This window comes from Ambystoma mexicanum, chromosome 2q (assembly GCF_040938575.1).
Source record: "Ambystoma mexicanum isolate Mex_15411 chromosome 2q, UKY_AmexF1_1, whole genome shotgun sequence".
Taxonomy (NCBI): Eukaryota; Metazoa; Chordata; class Amphibia; order Caudata; family Ambystomatidae; genus Ambystoma; species Ambystoma mexicanum.
Genome location: NC_090924.1, coordinates 930,946,903 through 930,965,600, shown reverse-complemented (window position 1 = coordinate 930,965,600; position 18,698 = coordinate 930,946,903). Strand labels below are relative to the sequence as shown.

General features: G+C 46.9%; 1 protein-coding gene across 1 annotated transcript in view; it reads right to left on the bottom strand.

Moving 5' to 3' along the window:
• Positions 1 to 18,698, bottom strand: part of TAX1BP1 (Tax1 binding protein 1) — a 1,378,509-nt gene that overhangs the window by 1,030,180 nt on the left and 329,631 nt on the right. Inside the window, exon 9 of the mRNA XM_069648239.1 lies at positions 625 to 879. Coding sequence (XP_069504340.1) covers positions 625 to 879 — 255 coding nt within the window. The remainder of the gene's footprint in view (positions 1 to 624; positions 880 to 18,698) is intronic.

Here is an 18,698-nt window from a genome sequence, read left to right as displayed (position 1 = left end):
TGGATGTAAGTTTCCAAGGAGGGTCAGCCATGGATAAATGCTTGCCACAATCAATGCATCTCTTGAATGCAGCCTAATACAGCATTCTGAGAGGGACATGGCAGTATTTGTGAGTTTACTAAATAATTATTGAAACACCCCTTGCAACAAAAGGGAAGAGAAAAACACTTCAGCAAGAGTGTTAAAGATAATTATAAGCCAGCACAGATAACAAAAACGTCAGAGGGAACAGCAACTAAATTCTTTCTGACCTGCAGAATATGTGGTAGAAAGATCAGACAGTGATGATTGGACAATTTATTTAGAAGCATTTACCGTGACTGAAGGTGGTGTTCTATTCTATATGCCTTCAAATGACAGCACATTGTTCTGAAATGCTGCCGGGGCTGCCTGGTGGTGCTGGTGAATCCCAATCAGCTGGGGAAGGAGACCGAGGACAACAGAGACTATGTATCCAAAAAACTGGGACAACAAAGTGCATCAAGCCTCATTCAGCCATACACACCAGAGGGCGAGGCAAAAACAATGTACGCAAATATGAATTAAAAAAAGCATGTTTCAATGAACGACATTGGTAAACCACTTCACTTACTGACTATGTAATAATTTGATTAGGTTATTTACCTGTTCCTGTTTTAATAATGTCTGTTTATTCTTCTGCAACTGCATCTCGCGTGACTTAAGTTCTGCCACAGCATCAGCTAGCTGCATTTTCACCTTGTCATTCTCCAAGCGAGCATTATGTAGATCAGCCATGGTTTTGTCACGCACGTTCACTGCATCACTGAGCTCCCTGGACAAAAATACTGTTTCCTGTCTGCTTGCATGAATCTGTTCCTCAGCTCTGCGGAGTTGCTCTTTTAGAAAAGCTGCATCTTCCTGAAAGCAACCAAGTGGAAAACAATGATAGTAATATTGTGAGTACTGTATAACATAACTTGTACACTGTGAAATGTAAAAAAATATTACCCACCCCACCAACCTTCTCACATTTTTAATATATGCAAAGAAAGTGGCAGCATTAAAAATGGCACCTCAAAAGATAATCACTGTCTGACAAGCAGTCTGAGAATTCTGCCGGTGCGAAGAGCATTACACAGTAATTCATCTCTGCAGCCCATTCGCCACCCAGGTGCAGTGCTAGCCATTTATTTCTATAATGGGGCTCTGGTGGAATACTAATGGAGACAGTCAATGCCTTTCCACTATCCTTTCAATGAGCCTCCATCATGCAATGGCCAACTATCCTATGACTGTTTAACTCTCCTTTCAATATTCTACTTCCCTCCTATGATAGAAAAAAACAAGGAGAATTTTTAGCAATAGTCAACTCCTTTGAACTTCTCTGCACCAGCGGTGATAGAACATTTATATGAGAGGTCCCTTCAGAAATGTTTATTTCAGAGTTCCTAATGCACCAAGACCATCTGTCTTCCTGATGGCCGGGGCCGAGAAAGGGCAAGGAAGGGGACACCATGCTACAGGCCTTTTATGATTGAACGGAAGGGGGGCATAAGCTTTCGAGGCTCTTCGAGCTGGTACTGGATGCTCTTGGCCAGGTAGAGCTCAAGGTGAAAACCAAGTGGGAAGGAGACCTGGGGCACCCTCTCACGGACGTGGAATGGGCCATAGTCCTAATATACATGAGGAAGATGTCTAGGAATACTAGATTTAAGCAGATACTTCTCCAAGGCACTCACAGAGCATACATGACCCCACAAGCCATTTCAGTTTCCAGGAGCAGAGGAGCACATATGCCCCAGGTGTGCAAGCGACTCGACAGGGATTTAATTTTAATTTAAATTTTATTGTTAATTTTAAATGCTCTTAATACCAACAAGTGGTTTCTAAGCACAGGATCAGGATTCCTTCCAGGATAAACGTGTTGCCTCTGAGTATCCTTCCTCTCCCAAAGGATGCTGTACATGTTTTGGTCGTGCCCACTGATCAGGGCTTTTTGTCAGAATATAGCGGGTCAAACGGGGTGGAATAGATATGCGGGAGTGGCCACCTGCGGCATGCATATTAGGACTGTACCTGGGGAGGTGCATCTTATGAAGATGAAAGATCTCATGTGTGTCTTGGTCAAGAGACGGATTGCTCTAGCATGGACATTAGCGGTGGGTCCAGGCATACAGGCATGGTGGGGCGATTTAAAGAAATGGGCGGAGGCTGAGACAATAGTGTGACATTGGGCTGTATATAGAGGACAACGGGAGGTCAGTACTGATGTGACGGCATGGAACACACTAGTGCAGGAGATGCTCTGAGCCCCAGACTAAAGGTCCCCCTGGCGACTCACGGGCTGGACGAGAGGTGATGAGAGTGGAGGCGGACTTGGGGGCGAGAGCGGGCTGGGTGCGAAGGAAAAGCATGCAGGGTTGGGGTTGTTTCAGTTGAAAAGGGAGGCAAAAGGCGGTGTTGCACAGTACTACTGGACAGTGGTACGATCGAAGTTGGGGTGCGTGCGGAGGACAGTAGCAGACGAGGTGGGAGGCAACTACTCAGCGGCACATGGAGCGGACACTGAGGGGCACAAAGTGCAATAAGCACTACTCATTTAACTTTCAGCTGCTGCTGTTGGCTTGAATAACTGTTGGAAAGATTACTGCCTGGTACCAAATGCAATTCAAGAACAAGTTTAAATGGAGAAGACCTAGGGGGGAGTTGGGAGGAGGTCTACAGGAACGGAGAAGATTTTGTTTCTTCATATATTGTGTACTTTTACTTACCGACTGACCCTCTTTGTTTAGTAGGTGTTTGCCTGTTACGTTTAAATTCAAACAAAAAAAAAATCTGTCTTCACTCTCATACATCCCAAACATCCTATTAAGCCTTCATGGGTGGATGAAGTCTGATATTCTCGGAGGGTGACCTCAGAGAAAGCAAAACATGTGTTTTTAATTTCTTGGGAGGATGAAAGTGAGTGAGCACGGGACATTAAACAGCCTTCAAAATGAGAGAGTGATGCGATTCAGGCTTATATTGTGGTAGGGTTGGGGAAGGAGTTGGCTTCGGGAGTTCCCTACCTCAGACAGATTCACTGCAGATGGGTGTGGTTGGAAACAAAGGTCCCAAACTGACAACAAAAGACTAGTCACAGAGGATGCAACACACATAATATAGAGCCTTCCATGTGCCTGTGTACTCGTGTTGCAACCTTCAGTCTCTTATCTTTGGCCATGGTTCCTTGTTCCCCCTTTTAGGTTTTGGCTATTACATGGTGCTAACGCGCTACCTATGAGCCAAGTTATTGCATTAGAGTACAGCTAGGGAGAAATAGCATAGGAGGAGGTGCACACAGTTTGTAGGTGTTGCTTGGCTATTCACTCACCCATTGACTGCCCATGGCCAAGCTAATCCCCATCACCATTCCCATCCACTTCCTGCCCCCTCCCAACCCAAAACACATAATAAGCCTTACCATCAAACTTTGAGCTCAAAGCGCCTGCCAGGGTTTTTCAAAGCATTCTACTGAGAGTTAATGACTTAATTGGCGCTGTTAACACGGTACTTGTATTAAATGAATGTCTTAACCTAATTAGGCATTTGCACCATTTTGCAGCTGCTCCCATTGATGGCCAGTTAATACCACTAAGGCAGTACATGACAAATGCATTTTCTCCTGTTGGTGTTGCCAATGCTTGTTTTTTTATGCTGCCCGTTTTCTTTCTCACTTCATTCCCTCACCAGTCATTTGTTTCCTCGAACTCCAATGTATCCTATCTTGCTTGCTAACCTTCTTTATTGTGCAAAATCTGTTCTGCCATCTTCTTCACTGTGCCCTCTATTAGTCAAGTCCGTTATGCTTTCTCTACGCTGTCTCTCCTACCATTGTGTTTTTTCTCATCTTTTTGCCTTTTATGAAGGACCCCAGGAAGAACCGGACGTGCATATCGGGGACAGGCAAGGGAATGGGAGAGGCACATGGACTGGTAGGGGCTGATTTATACAGGAGGAAAAAACCCTGTATGGGCATAATAAGCAGGACTAATTCCCCTTGTGTCAGTACTTGGCAAGCAATGCAACCAAGGGGCCATAAAGAAAAGGGGAGAGAACCAAGGATCGGAGACTCAAATCAAAAGTGGTACGAGTCATCTTCGTAGTTGCAGTACTTGGCAGGTAAGTGAACAAAGTAGGCCAAACCAAAGAGGAAGAGAAACCAAGGTCTAGGACCCCAACCAAAGAAGAAGCAGACCAGGGGAATGGAGCCATTGCCCCTGGTGGTAGGAGATGATTCTGTAATTAACAGGAGAAGGGAGTCATTCTCCTGGCAACTCAGACCAGGAGGAAGGTCCAACAAGCCTGGGGAAAGAAGTAATTCCCCCCCCCCCTTTTTTTGGATCAAGCGCCAGTAGAAGGGAGTCATTCTCCAGGCCCAACAAGGAATTAATAATTAGAACTTTGTGACCTGGTGAAGGGAGTCATTCCCCTGGGTTATTTGAGAATGAACACCGGGAGAAGGGAGGCATTCACCTGGCCTACGAAGTAAATATTATTTGGATCTTTGTGACCTGGGGAAGGGAGTGACTGCCCCAGGGTATCTAAGACTGAACATAGAAGTGAAGGAAGATATTCCCTAGGCCCACACCAAGGAAGCATTGTGTGGAACTTTGACCAAAGCCCAGGAGAAGGGAGACACTCTCATGGGACCAGAACAATACTGCTTCATTCGTTAGTTTCTAGTGTAGATTGTAGGGACAGAAGAACAAATTACTTACCCCATGTAAGGTTATTTTCAACTGGATGTTCCTTCCGCGTACTCCTCATCTTTGATATATTTCATCCAGCACCACTTGCTTCGGAAAAAATATTCACAGTAGAGGGCATGGGGCATCATCAAGTCATGGATATAGCATCCCTCTGCGGCCTCTGTCCGCTCAAGTACGACGTTAATATCAGTATATATAGCATGCACTGCACCAGTTACCTCAGTTCTCAAGGTTTTCCTCCCTCGTATGCACAAACATCTCTAAGAACAGACCTGACGTTGGAAGAGAGGAAGGTGTAAAACATAGAAACTCTCTCAAAGGTAGAGGAGCAGATGAGGAATACGTGGTAGGAACACTGAGTCGAAAAAACATTACCAGGGGTAAATAATGTTTTCTTCGAATTGATTTGGTCCTCCCACGTTTTCCTCATCTTTGATAGGCTCCCACAACCGTGTGTTGTAGGAGGTGGGAACAGAGAAGTTATTTTTCATTAATGCTGTGCAACACAGCTTTCCCAAACTTCACCTCTTTACCCAATGCAGAATCCAGGCAATAATGCTTTGTGAATGTATGAAGAGAAGACCAGGTTGCAGCACTACACATGTCCTGCACTAGTATGCCCTGTTGTAAAGCCAAAGTAGTAGTCACACCCCCTGGTAGAGTGAGCTCGTAAGCCAACAGGGACATCCTTGCCGCCATGTTATAGCATTCAGAAATTATAATTTACTCTCCATAGTGACCAACGTAACTTACTCTTAAGTCCTTAGTCCCCATTCCTCCATACTGCATGGGTGTCCCTTCCAAGGGACAGGAGACAGAACCTTTTTCACCAGAAAAAACCTTGTTCCCCTTTAAATTTAGAGGCGTGCGGGGGTGCAGCCTCGGGAGCCTGCGCTGTCCCGACTCCGCCGTCCGGCGCCACACCTCAGTCCCCATAGACGCGATGACAATAGATTAACATTGCCTAATGACACCAGTTTATTAGGTGGGAGGTTGGTGGGACGTATGGAGGAAAGGGGACGAACGAGTCACTACGGAGAGTAACTTATAATTATTCTTACGTCCTTTCCTCCATACTACATGGGCGATTACAACCGAGTGTAGCCCCAGGGTGAAAAGGAGACCCTCCTTAAGCAAACTAAGAATCTAAGAATCGCCTGTCCGAAAGCCGAGTCTGATCTAGAACCGGCATCCAAACAGTAGTGCTTGCAGAAAGCGGAACGGGTGGCCCATGTGGCCGCCCTGCTTATGACTTGCCAGGGGACATGCCACTGGAAAGCAATGGCTGTTGCCTTGGCTCGGACCGCGTGGGCGTGCAGGTTGGCCGGCAGTGGCTCATGCTGTCCCTCGTAAGCTTCTTTGATGGTCAAGACTATCCAACGGGCTATGGAGGTCTTAGAGACCAGACACCCCGGTATTGATCCGCTGAAGGCGACAAGAGGTTGAGTGAAAAACTCAGCTTGTGCAGTGTATTCATAAGAGCATGGGAAGTATGGTGCACTGCTTACAGAGATGTCGCCCTGACAAGCCAGTCGTCGATGTACGAGTAGATGTGGCCCTGCGACCTAAGGAGGGCTGCCACAGCGTATTGGAAATGGTAGCCCATGATCCTGAATCATAGAAAAGAACGATGAGGCTGCCAGATCCGGACGTGTAGGTATGCGTCCTTCAGATCCAGGGAGCACATCCAGAGGCCTTGCACAATGTCTCTGCTATCAAAGCTGGCATAACCATCATTAATTTTTGTAGAGGTAGGGAGAGGTTGAGAGTGGAAAGGTCCAGCACAACTCTCAGGCCCGCCTGTTTTTTCTTCTGAATGGCGAAAATCCTGGAGTAAAAGCCCAAGCCTCGCTGGGAGGCTGGGACTGCCTCCACTGCCTGGCTCTGGACGAGCAACCGGATCTCTGCCAAAAGTTGCTTTCCCAACCTGTGGGAGTGGAGGGGAAGAGGAAGGAGAGGCTGGGATAGGCAGGTGGTTCCCCGTGGAGACTACCGAGAGGATCGAAAGGTTCGGGAAATTCTGGTGCCAGAAATGTGCATGGAGAGCAAGCCTGCCCCCCACTGGAGACAGGTAGACCCCGTAGGGGCGTGTCATGCCTTCTTTCCCTCTGAGGCTGTTGCGGAGGTGGTGGACTGGAAAAAGCCCTTAGTCCCCCCCCCCCCTTTTTGTTGTTTGCGCCGATGTTGAGTCTGTGAACAGTCAGGCTGCCTGGACCACTGCTCTTGGAAGCCACGGAACCCTCGGTATGTACGCCCCTTGTCAGAGCGCTGCAACTGGGTGTACGTTTTGGACATGGTCTTTGTCAAGATGGATAGAGACTTGGCCGTTTGTGAGCTGTTTTTCCATTTGTCCAGCGCATCGTCCGTTGTGGAGTGGAAGAGGTCACCCCCTTCGAACGGAAAATCTAAGATGCGATCCTGGACATCCGGGTTGAATTTTGTAGCACAGAGCCAGGCCGTTCTTCTCATGTCCGTGGCAATGTAGATGGCACGGCCAGAGGTGTCAATGTGGGCCACGGTGGACTCCATGATGTCCTGCGCCACCATCTTGGCCTCTGCCAATCCCGCCTTAAATCGTGACTGGCTCTGTGCCGTAAGCTCTGGGAGGAAATCTGCAATTTCCCGCCAGAACCTCTGGTTAACGGCTGCCAGCATGTCATCCGCGTTGGCTTGACGAAGGTGCAAGGACGCGTTGCAATACAGCTTCTTCCCGTACACCTTCTCCTCCTTGCCTAGCAGTGCCGCAGAGGAGGCGGCTGAGGACGACTGAGGCTTGGAGTATAGAGATGCCGCAGCTATCACCGAGGAGTGAGGCTGAGGGTGCGCCAATAACAAGAGTTTATCCCCCTCCATCTGCCTTAACTTGGCGTCCAGACGTTTGTTCACCGGCGGGACTGAGTGGGGCTTGAGCCAGCCCTTCTTGGCCAAGGCAACTACGTCCTTCTGCATTGGGATCCCTGTTCTAGTCGCAGGACATAGCGTGAGGACTTCTGCAACCCCCTCTGCTGGTTGCTCGACCTCGGGTTGAAGAAGGGCCCAAGTACTCTGCCAGCCCTACCAGACTTTCGGGGAAGACTTTGGCCGAAGATGGCGCTGTCGGGGTCGTCCTCCTCATCTGTGTCCGCCTGCGGGGTCCTGTTGGTCAGGGACTGGAGGAGGGGAGTTGGGAGCCAGGGGCTGCAGTGTGGAGACCGGAGACTGGGGCGGAGGCTGTTGCGGAACCGCCTGGACATGAGGCTGAACAGGGGCCAGGGGCGTCTGCACCGGAGCATGCAGTCCGGCAGCACGTCCCTGATGGCGTCCCTGAGGATGTCCCCCATCCGAGGAGATTTCATGAGCCCGAGGAACCGTTCAAAGAACCTCTCCTCACAGGCAGGATTGGTGGTAGGCAATATTGACTGGGTACGAGGGACTGCTGGAGCTGTTGCGTGCCCGGCCAATATGGACGCAGCAGGAAACCTGCCTTGCGTGAAGGAAGGGTAAGCTGTAGGCCACAAACCTGGTTGACACCAGTCCCACCTTGGCACACGATCCTCCACCTGCTGCCTTCCCTGGAGCGGTGTTGGCCGGATGTCTGGATTTTCTGGCACGCCGGGCATTTTGTCGAGCTCCTTCCATGTGCCTGCATCGTGTTGCTCAGCTCACTGGGCCCTGCCCCGTCCAGGACTCTTGAGTGTGGCTCATGGGGCCTACCCTGTTCCTCAGGCCCAGGCCCGGTAGGCATTCTGCCCTTGGCACATCTGCCGGTAGAACTGCGTATAGGCACCCCCTCGGATATGTTGCCGGTACTAGGTTATAGCCCCTCGGGTGAATACCCGGTAAAAGAACCTTCTGGTCCCTCAGCACTGTCACCGGGAGGACTTACTGACCCCTAGCCTGGCGGCCGGTAGCCGATTCAGCCTCGGTACTTGTGCGGGTACCAGGACCTGAGTGGTCCCTCCTGCACGGGCGAGTCCCTGGGAAGGAGTCTCCCTTGCGGGGTGCACTGGAAAAGAGCAGCCCTACCTTGGGCCTGGATCGATGATAGACTACGTGCTTTAGGTCCTTTGGAGGCGATCTCTGGAAGAGCTCCCTCCACCTGGATAGTCTTTTTCAGAGACTTCGAGGAAAGCGCGTTGCACGCGGTACAAGCTTGCCAGTCGTGGTCTGTACCAAGGCACCGTAGGCAGAGGACGTGGGGGTCTTTAGTCGGGAAGAACCCGTTGCAGAATGGACACCTGCTGAACCCTGTAGAAGTCGACATGCGCCAGGGAGGAGCGCGACACCCGAGGACCGAGTACCTGAATGATAAAAAAAGACAAAAAAGACAGAAGAGTAGAAGTATCCGCACGTGGAATTACATGGCCGAAGAGTGAATTCGGCCTGTTCCCGTCGACGCGGAAAAGAGGACTGAGGTGTGGCGCCGGAGGGTGGAGTCGGGGCGGCGCATGCTCCGGGGCTGCACTGCAGCACGCCTGTAAATTTAAAGGGGAAGAAGGTTTTTTCTGGTGAAAAGGGTTCCCTCTCCTGTCCCTTGGAAGGGACGCCCATGCACTATGGAGGAAAGGGGACAGGACGCAAGAGTAATGCATAGAATAATCCAACGGGATAAAGTTTACTTGGTTACAGCTTGACCCAGCTTGTGACCAGCATATCCGACAAAAAGCTGTTCGTCCTGTTGTAGTTTTACCAGCCTGTTAATGCAAAAACTCAATGCCCTTTTACGATCTAGACTATGAAGCCGCTCTCTCCTCCTGTTTAGAAGGATGCGGACGGGGGTAAAAAAAGAAGCACAATCTTTTGCGCCAAATGAAATTCAGAAACCACCTTTGGTAAAAAGGAAGGGTGGACCCTCAACCTTTTCCTTATAAAAGGTGGAAAGCAGAGGATTACGAGATGAGGCTTGCAACTCGCTGACTCTACGAGCTGAGGTACTCGCCATCAAAAACACAGTATTGAGGGTCAGCATCCTTAAATGAAGCAAAAAGGATAATGCCGTCTGTGTGTTACTAGAGAAAGAGTCAATATTCTAAGCACTGCACCAGCTGCAATGCTTGTTCTAACAGCAGTGGTACTTTATTGTTGATCTTCTGGCTGAAAGCAACACCTCCATTATGTCTTCTGGGAGGAACCAATCGTTGTACCTTAATCTCTCAGAAACTAGGCATGAAGGTACAGGGTCTTGATTTCACAGTGAAAATGCAACCTCCCTCTTGCGAGAGAAGATCCTCTCATTGGAGAAGACGAATTGGAGGGCATATGGACATATCCAGAAGGTCCGGGTACCACTTTCTCCTCGCCCAATCCGGGGCAATGAGGATCATGAGTTTCCTAAAATTCCTCAACCTCCCGATGACACAAGGAATGACGGCACAGGTGGAAACGCATACAGGAGTGAAAATTCCCAGTCCACTACAAACACGTCTCCCAGAGCTCCACTCTGAGGAAATTACCTAGAGCAAGACAGGTGTTGAGACTTGAGTGTCGTGTAGGCAGAAGAGGCCTCCGTCCCCAAATGCCGCACAGAGAGAACTTAAAGCCACTCTCTGTGCAGCCGTTGAGGCCACAGGCAAGATGTTCAAGTCCGGGACCACGAACCTCTGGGACCCCACACTGCTGCAAGAAAATGCGGATTAAGTACCAAGCAAGAAACAGTAACCACAGTGTTTAAGAAATACGGAAAGGTCTTACCAATCAGGGTCAAGGAAGAGGTAGTGAACCTAGTGGAGAGGTCCGGGACCCACGTGGACGGAGGTACCCCAAGGGGAGTAATTCTCAGTAGTTCACCTGTTAGCAGGAGCTGTGGAGCTGTGAGGCAAGAAGTCCAAAGAGCCAAGGTACAAGAGGGTGATCCAGGAGGCAGTCCAATAACAGTCCGTGGTCGATAGCCGTGTATCACTGTGCAAACGAATCCAAAGGGGGCAAATCCAAGAAGAGTCCAGTAAAGCAAGCCAGGTCGATTCCGTGAGTGATCCAAAGGTGATTCAAGGTTCGTAACGCCAAACAGAATGCAGAGCACAGCTGTGAAGCAACGAGTACCCGGGTTTCCGAGTTTAAGTACTCGCGCTTCTGGTCACGTGATGCGCGGCTGGGTCACGTGATCGGGCAAGAGCATCACGTGACCTTACAGTCCCGCAACGCGGAAGCTCAGGGCTAGCCCTTCGCGTTCCTAGGCGCCAAGGCAATTGCCAATGTAGGAACGGCCGTAACTTGACAGCCGTCCTGTTACGGACCATGCGCGGGTGCGCTCGCAAGACGTGTGAGAGTCCACGTGAGTCCCGGGGAAGGGGGGGAAGAGAGGGAAGGGCGAGACGGGGGATGGGGGAGTGCCTTGGGGACCACATGATGAGGGATCGTGACAACAGGTCACACTTCCTGTTGACATTGGACGCAAACAGAACCACTTGAGGGGTTCCCTAAAGGGTGAAGATTTCTTGGACTTCCTGAGCTAGCTCCCATTCGTGGGAGACTGTGCTCCCTCTACTTAGAGCATCCGCCGCTGTGTTTTCCTCTTTGGCTAGGTGAACAGCCGTACGAGCGATTCCTTCTTGCAGTGCCCAATACCAGAGCTGGATTGCCTCTCTGCACAGTGGCAGTGACCAAAACCCTCCTCTCTTGTTGAGGTAATGCATGGCCACCTTGTCGTCCGTCATGATCAGGATAATCTTTCCCCGTACAGGGGGGCAGAAAGGCCATCAGCGCTAGCCCTATTGCTCTCAGCTCCAAAGGGTGGATGTGCAGTTTGGACTCCGGTGGAGACCAGCGACTGCTGATTGCCATGAGTTCCTCAACCTGTAAGGGATAGGTCCGTAACTATGGTTATCTCCGGCCATGGTTGCCAAAAGGGTTCCCCTTTCTACACATTCTACTCGCAGGTCCAACACAGGAGATCCTGTGCAACCTTGTTCTAAAGTTGAAGATATGTAATTCTGCCAGAGAACTCTGACCAATGGGATCGGGGGGACCACTGGAGGGATCTCATTCTCAGAGGGCCTCTGGCACAAGAAAAATGAAGGATTGTTAGGCAGAATCCTGTGCAGTTCCCTTAGGGAGCACTACAGAGGATTAAGACTACAGGTATGAGCAATAAATCCCCTTTGGTATCAGTCTGTACCACAAAGATTTAGTTGGTAGCTGTGGCTAAGCAGTCAGACGTATCTCAAGAGGGAAATGAGCAATATTCAGGGTTTACACAACAGAGCTATAACACTACGGTACAAGGAAACACTGACCAAAGCTTTGTGTTAAAAAGAATATATATTTATATTACACACTTATAAGTTAACACATTAATCACAGTTATTAAAGCAAGTTCAAATCAGTCAAGAAAAGTATACACAACTCCCTAGTTAAATTTTAGACAAGTTTGAGCAAGAATGAACTTTTTTCTACTTTCAATTGCAAGATGTGCAGTGTAAATAAGGAAATATTTAAACTATTACAGATAGATTATTTAAACATACCCATTCTCCAAGAAACCTTTTTTAATTGTCTATTTTGAACATCCAAGAATACATGCGGAAAACAGTGTACATCTGGTCAGCAATTTTTTCAATGCAAATCCTCTCAGACAGAGTTTGCTACAACGCGAAATACAGATGCATGAATATTGATGGATAAAAAGCATTGGGTGAATATATAGAAAGGAATTCCTCCATGTCTTTGCAATACGACATAGAAGCAATGGTCTCCAAACTTAACAATTAAATGCATCTTTAATGCATGCTAAAATCCATGCATGGTCAGCCTCTTTGATCAGTGTTGTGCAAGGTCAGACGTTAACGCTGGGTTCAAGTCCTAAAACAAAAAAAGTGGGTGGACTCATTAACATACCAATTGAACGTGGTTTCAACAGAAATTAGCATATGAAGGTGCCCTCTGAAAAAAGTGGGGAGAATTCTGAAAACAGTGCGGGGTTGGGGGCTCCATCCCTTGACTTCAACCTTGCCATAATGCAAGAATACTATTAACCACACAATTGTTCTTTTTCTGTCAATCCATGTTCTGTGTGCAAGATACATTTTAACACGTTAAATATTACATATGGCATCTGTCTTACTGTAAAAAACAATTTTGCCAATACATTCCTTTCTACAGATGTTCCATTTCTCGTAATGAACATTTTAATATGACCTTTAACAAATTTGTAAAAACAAAATAATCAAAAAACATTGTGATGAATCCGATGGTGTCACCACTTGGGGTCGGACTGGGACAAGAAATAGGCCTGGTCACTCAAAAAGTGACCCACCCCTCGCCTCAAAAAAGTGGCCCACCTCTCATCACGGAAGTGATATCATTTGATCCCACCCCAAAGTGACATCGCAGGAAGTGTTGAAACACGACCTTTCACCCCTTGACAAAACAGGAAGTGGCATCAAATAGCATTGTTCCTAAGTACACTACAATAAATATGGTTATGATTTCACTAATGTGATATACATTTCATACAAGAATGGATCACCATATGCATCATTAATATCGGTGTGTATAGAGCCATATTGTCAAATTACTGTGAATCCAAGCAGACGTCCAATGACAAATGATAATATGTTATTGTATAGCACTTACGCTTAAGCTCTTTTTTATAGACCAAATATGCATACAATATCACCCAACCTGTGTTGGTACTCTTATCAACCTAAGAAGGATGAAAGGCTTTTTGAAGAAAAAACATTTTTTGGAAAAAAAATACTTTTTTCCCCCCAATTGGTTTTTTGGCATACCGACCCAGGCGTGGCCAGAAACCGGCCCTCACTCCCCAGGGACGATTTCAGCCCGGCCACGGGCCAAAAGGCCATGGGGCCAATCCGACCCAATCACCACTCCTTTCCCAGCAGACGGTAACTGCTACCTGATCCGTACTCTGGGGCTGGCTATATGAGGGAGGATCACAGCATCTGGGGTAGTAGTGAGGCACTATCATATAAAGCACAGTATTCCACTTCCACTCTTTAGACTACCCTATTCATACACATTGCCTTCATGGCATATTGTTACACGTCCCCTCATTCCCCTAGGAAGGGTACAGAAGACCTTCAAACAAGATTGATGTGTGTGCCTTCAAGGTCTGACTTGTCCCCTCATTCTCTTTGCCCTCCTTGGGCACCAATCGAACTGGCACCATTTTGTTTTTGATACGCGTGCCCATTGTGTACCAGTAATTTGCATGAGTACAGACAACACATGTTACACCTCAATACAGCCTGTTGCGTTTGGCAGGGGCATCCAAAGACTTGCAGAACCCTGTGGTTCAAACTAAGATTGAAGGACAACAAACACAGTTTGTCCATTGTCCTCACACTGTGCAAGGTGTTATTCCTTTTCACCCCACCCTCTTTTGGCACCCATTCTCAAATGAGTACCCTTGTTCCTGGCATATATACATTTTCTTTTGCCTATTGTGCACCAATATTATTTATGTGTTGTGAGACAGGCATGGTATCAAGAGAGAGAGACAGACTCAAAGATGTTAGTTTCAAAATCTTTACTTACTAAGGTTCCTGGGTTGGTGTAATGCCTTGCTGACCCCAACTCTTAAGGGATGGTTCCCTTAACCGATATTTATAAAGGCCTTCGACATCCGATAGTCCAAAATAAAAGTTTATCTGTCTCTAAACCCATTGCCTGCACCCTTTACAAAAATGTGATAGGAGTCTGTAAAAAAAGAAAACAGTGGTTCGACAAAAAAATAGGAAACCAAGGTTGGTTTCAGGTGGTCTTCTTACCAGGTGTAGTTTGGTCAATATCACAAAAATGAGTTCAAACAAAAAAAGGGTTGTTCATAAGACCTTCTCCAAATAGACATTGCAATATTTCTCAAACACTTTCAGCGTCTTTGGGTTTCCCTTCCACAAGCTTCAATCCTTTCAACACTCCAAAACAACAAGTCTCCAACTTTGTTCGGCCTCTCAGGGCTTCCTTCCCCAAGCTCAGGCCGCTTCCAGTTTCCAACACAAAAATCAATTTTGTCAGGATGTGCCTTGCTTTTCCTTCAATATCTTGAAATAATAGATATTACACTGTGTTAGTTCTCTCAGGGTTCCCTTCCCCAAGCTTAGGCCCCTTTTTGGTTTAAAACACAAATTCAGCTCGTCAGGATGTACCTCTCCTTTCAGATAAAGTTCTTTCACGCACACTTAACTTGTGGGGTACAATCAGAGACTTTTGAAACAGCCTGGTTCTTTACTCCTCCTAGGCATGACCACTCTGATCTGTAACCCCTCTATTTCTTGCTCCTTCTTTTAAGCCTTTCACCTTCAGTTGCTTCCTGCACCCCTTGTTCTCCGTTGCTTCTTCATCGTGCACACTTGCATCTTCCTTTGCTTTCTTATCGTGCCTCTTGTGCACTGCTCATGCTTCCTGCACACTTGACACATTGTTCTCTCTTTACCGGTCACCCTCTGCACTCTTTAAAAGTCTTTATTCCACTTTTCCTTATTCGCACTGTCCAAATACCTTTCACTTTACTTTTCTTCTGTGCCTCTAGCGCAACTTCCTTCTTTCTATTTCTCTCATTCTGATTATCTCTTACGCTTTTCTGTGCTTTATACACTTTATCTCACTTTCTGCTTCGTACTGCTTTAAATGTGTGTCTTTCTCCTGCTCCGCTTTAGTCAAACGCACGCTCCCAAGCTTCTCTCTCTCACTCAACTCACTCACTCACTGGCAGCGTCGCATTGACAAGCGGTCCCCCGGGACAAAGGGATGAGATCAGAGTCTCACCGCCTGTCCCTCAGACACACTGGGGACCGCCAGATGCCCCACGGGAACAAACATTCTGCTGAATGCCCCCTGCAGGATACAGACTGCCTTACTATCTACTTCAAAGCATGGCCCCCGTAGCCACGCTGCAGCCTCTCACAAACACTGGGCCAGCGTCTCAGTATGCCGTTCTGCTCCTGGCTTCCACTCCTGTTGCTCTCTGTTCCTTGGCTTCTCAGCTCTGGACAGCATCCTCAGCTCGCTCGCCTCATGTAAAACCACACCTTTTAGTGTTGAAAAAACAGTCAAGTGAAGTCAGGTGTGAATTGTCATTATTAAATGCACGACTCTGCTTGACTCTATTAATGGGACAACTGGAATTCTTTCTAAAGTAGGTTTCCCTTACTTTGTTCGTTATTTCTATGGGTAATCCTTACTGCTCCCAGTTGCCTATTACTCATCCCAGTATTGGTTGTAAATGGGGGGGGGGGAGTGATGGAAGGGTTTTGGAGGATAAATCTATTTCCGGCTATTCTCATCATAGAATCCACAATGAACATAGGGAAATAATCTAGCCTGGTTTTCCCTCAAGGGGATGGTTGCCCCTTCCATATTCTTGATGGTTGATTATACAAACATGAGTCTTGATAGTACTCCATGTGATCTAAATTGGTAGGGGATGAATGGATATTAATATCAGACTTCTGTATTTTGGTTTAGTAGTTTTTTCTTCCTTCCCCCCCACCTTCTGCAATTGACTCTTTCCTGCCTCCCACTTGGGTTATGGATGACTGGATAGGAATAAGGGAAAATGCGACCTGGATTAGGACGACGAGAATCAATGTATCCCATGAAGGCGTCCGGGACTTCCTCCTCCTCTTCTATCACCCAGTCTGAATACTGCGTCTCGCCTGAAGTATTCCCACAAAGGTCAGCCCGGATTCCTCTACCCTGGTAATCCTCCCTCGCTCATCCACACCCAGGGTTGCGATTCAAGAGTGATGCCCCCCACCCGCCCCGGCCACCTGAATAGAGGACTCTAGGAGCCTTAATGGGAGAATACCCCTCGGTTTCTCACAATGTGCATACTACATGTTGCACCTTTTAAATAATCGCAGCGTTCCGGGGTGGCTGCCAAAGACTTGCAGAACCACGTGGTTCACTCGGTTCACCGAGTGACTTTTTGCTTTCCATATTTATGGAAGCCTTTCCTGCAGCCGTGTTACATGCTGGAATATGCAGCAGCTTTTACTGTCGGTGCATCGCTTTTATATTTGCACTGAGTACACAAGATGTGCTCCATGCACACATGTGTTCTACACACGTTTCCCAACAGTTGGAGCTACCCGATCAGTTTCAAACTTGGACTGCTTTCTTTGTTTTTTACAGTATTCTGGATTTTCCACAATGCTCCAAGATCTATATCAACCCCATTCCATTTCACAGGCAATATTCCTTTCCAACTTTTGGTTACTGCTGACTGCATGTCAGTACTAGAGTGACTGACTTCCTCTTGTTTTTTTTACTTTTATAGTAGCGGTTGCTGTTGTGTGACGAGAACTCCCATTGGAGTTATAGTGGACGTTGGAACTCGGGTCATTATGGTTTTCTTTTCTCCTCATATAGATTGAAGGCTTCATTGTTTATGGCCACATTAATTCACATCTTGATTAATGTTATAGACTCTGCGGTAGTGCACAAGAGGTTGCCATTATGCCGAGGCGACAATGCTCAGAGATTAACTAAAATAGGCCCTCGTGGCCTATTGTTGTAAGTTAAATCACATATCATATGTACTTTGTGAATGTAAAAAATGGGCTGCTGGGGAGCGCATGGAAATTGAATCCTTTAATTACATCTGCTATAGGCCCAACTGTTCTTATGTTTTTACTAACAGGTTTTGGCCAGCTCTATATGTTTTTCTTGCCCTGACGAAGGTCTGGCCTCTGAACTTACATCTGGCCCTTGCATGCCTGAAACACGACTACGCGTCTACACCATTATTGAGTGGCAACTACTGTTGATTCCTTTTTTTGATATAACTCACTGAGAGGGGCAGATCCTGTTGTACGCCCTAACCAATGGACTCTTGAGTAGTATAAAATCGGCTCACGGCAATCAGGACTGACACATTATTTGCAGTCGTAGGTGTGAAACCCTATTCTACTTTTTGGTTTTTACTTGTGCATTGCTCGTTTGTAGTGTCAAAACTGGTGGTGGTGGCACATTTGGTGTTTTGTTTGAGTTGGTCATATAGCAAGTGTAGAGGAGCCAACCCGCTTAGTCTTTAAGTCCAGTTTCTATGGCTTTCGATCTGAGTGTGTTTTTTATGTTGTATACATTTCTTGTTTAAGTCTGTTTATTCTTCATTGTTTTCATGAACACATGTCTTTATATACATTAAATTGCAAATAAATAGTACTTATTCATGCATCAATTGACCTTGTCCATCACTGCAATTTAATTAAAAACACCACAATGACCTTTTAAGTCCACAGTCGCTGAAAGCCAGCAAATCAAAAGCTGGCAATCCAGCATGTGTGAGAGACAGAGAAGCAAAGCAGTCAGAGAAACTAAAGGCCAGAGAAGCTAAAACCTTGTACGAAACTCTAAAACATTGATCTAAGAATTCAACGACAGCCAAAAAAATACAACTCTAGGGAAGAAAGCAAAAGTTACAATCTCATTAGAGAGTTTCATGAACTAATACAAAGAGTCAAGAAAGACTGTACAAAGTCTGGGTATTGATCTGCAATACCAAAAATAAAAAAAGGTCATGGGGCAAGCACCCAACAGGAGAAGGGAGACATTCTCCAGTCTTTAGTTGTTTATGTTAGTAGGGGGTTCGGTTACTATTATATTTTGGATGGTGAATTCATTTTTTTTGGACATTCAAAGACAACAGACGAGCACCTTAGTTATTCAAGTACGATGTCCTTTCATTGCGTGCATGTTCATCCCCAGGCATTTTAACGTGCACATTCCATCGAATGTGCTTATTGATTTTTTTCGGAGGGGGTGTGGGGGGTTGGAAAAGGGCAGATAAGGGTTTGGGCGGGTAGGCTAGAGCCAAAAATAAGTGTGGGAGGGGCTATGGGGGGACCGCCCAAAAAAATTAAAAAAACGATGAGCATTTTCTATGGAATGTGCAAGTTAAAATGACAGGGGATGAAATTACAGGCGATGAAATGACATATAACCGTTATTCATAGGCAGGGAAAACTCCATAGGGATAGTTAGGCCATCACCTTATTATTTAATAAACATACTTCAGAATGTTCCCCAAGAGTCCACCTCCATCTG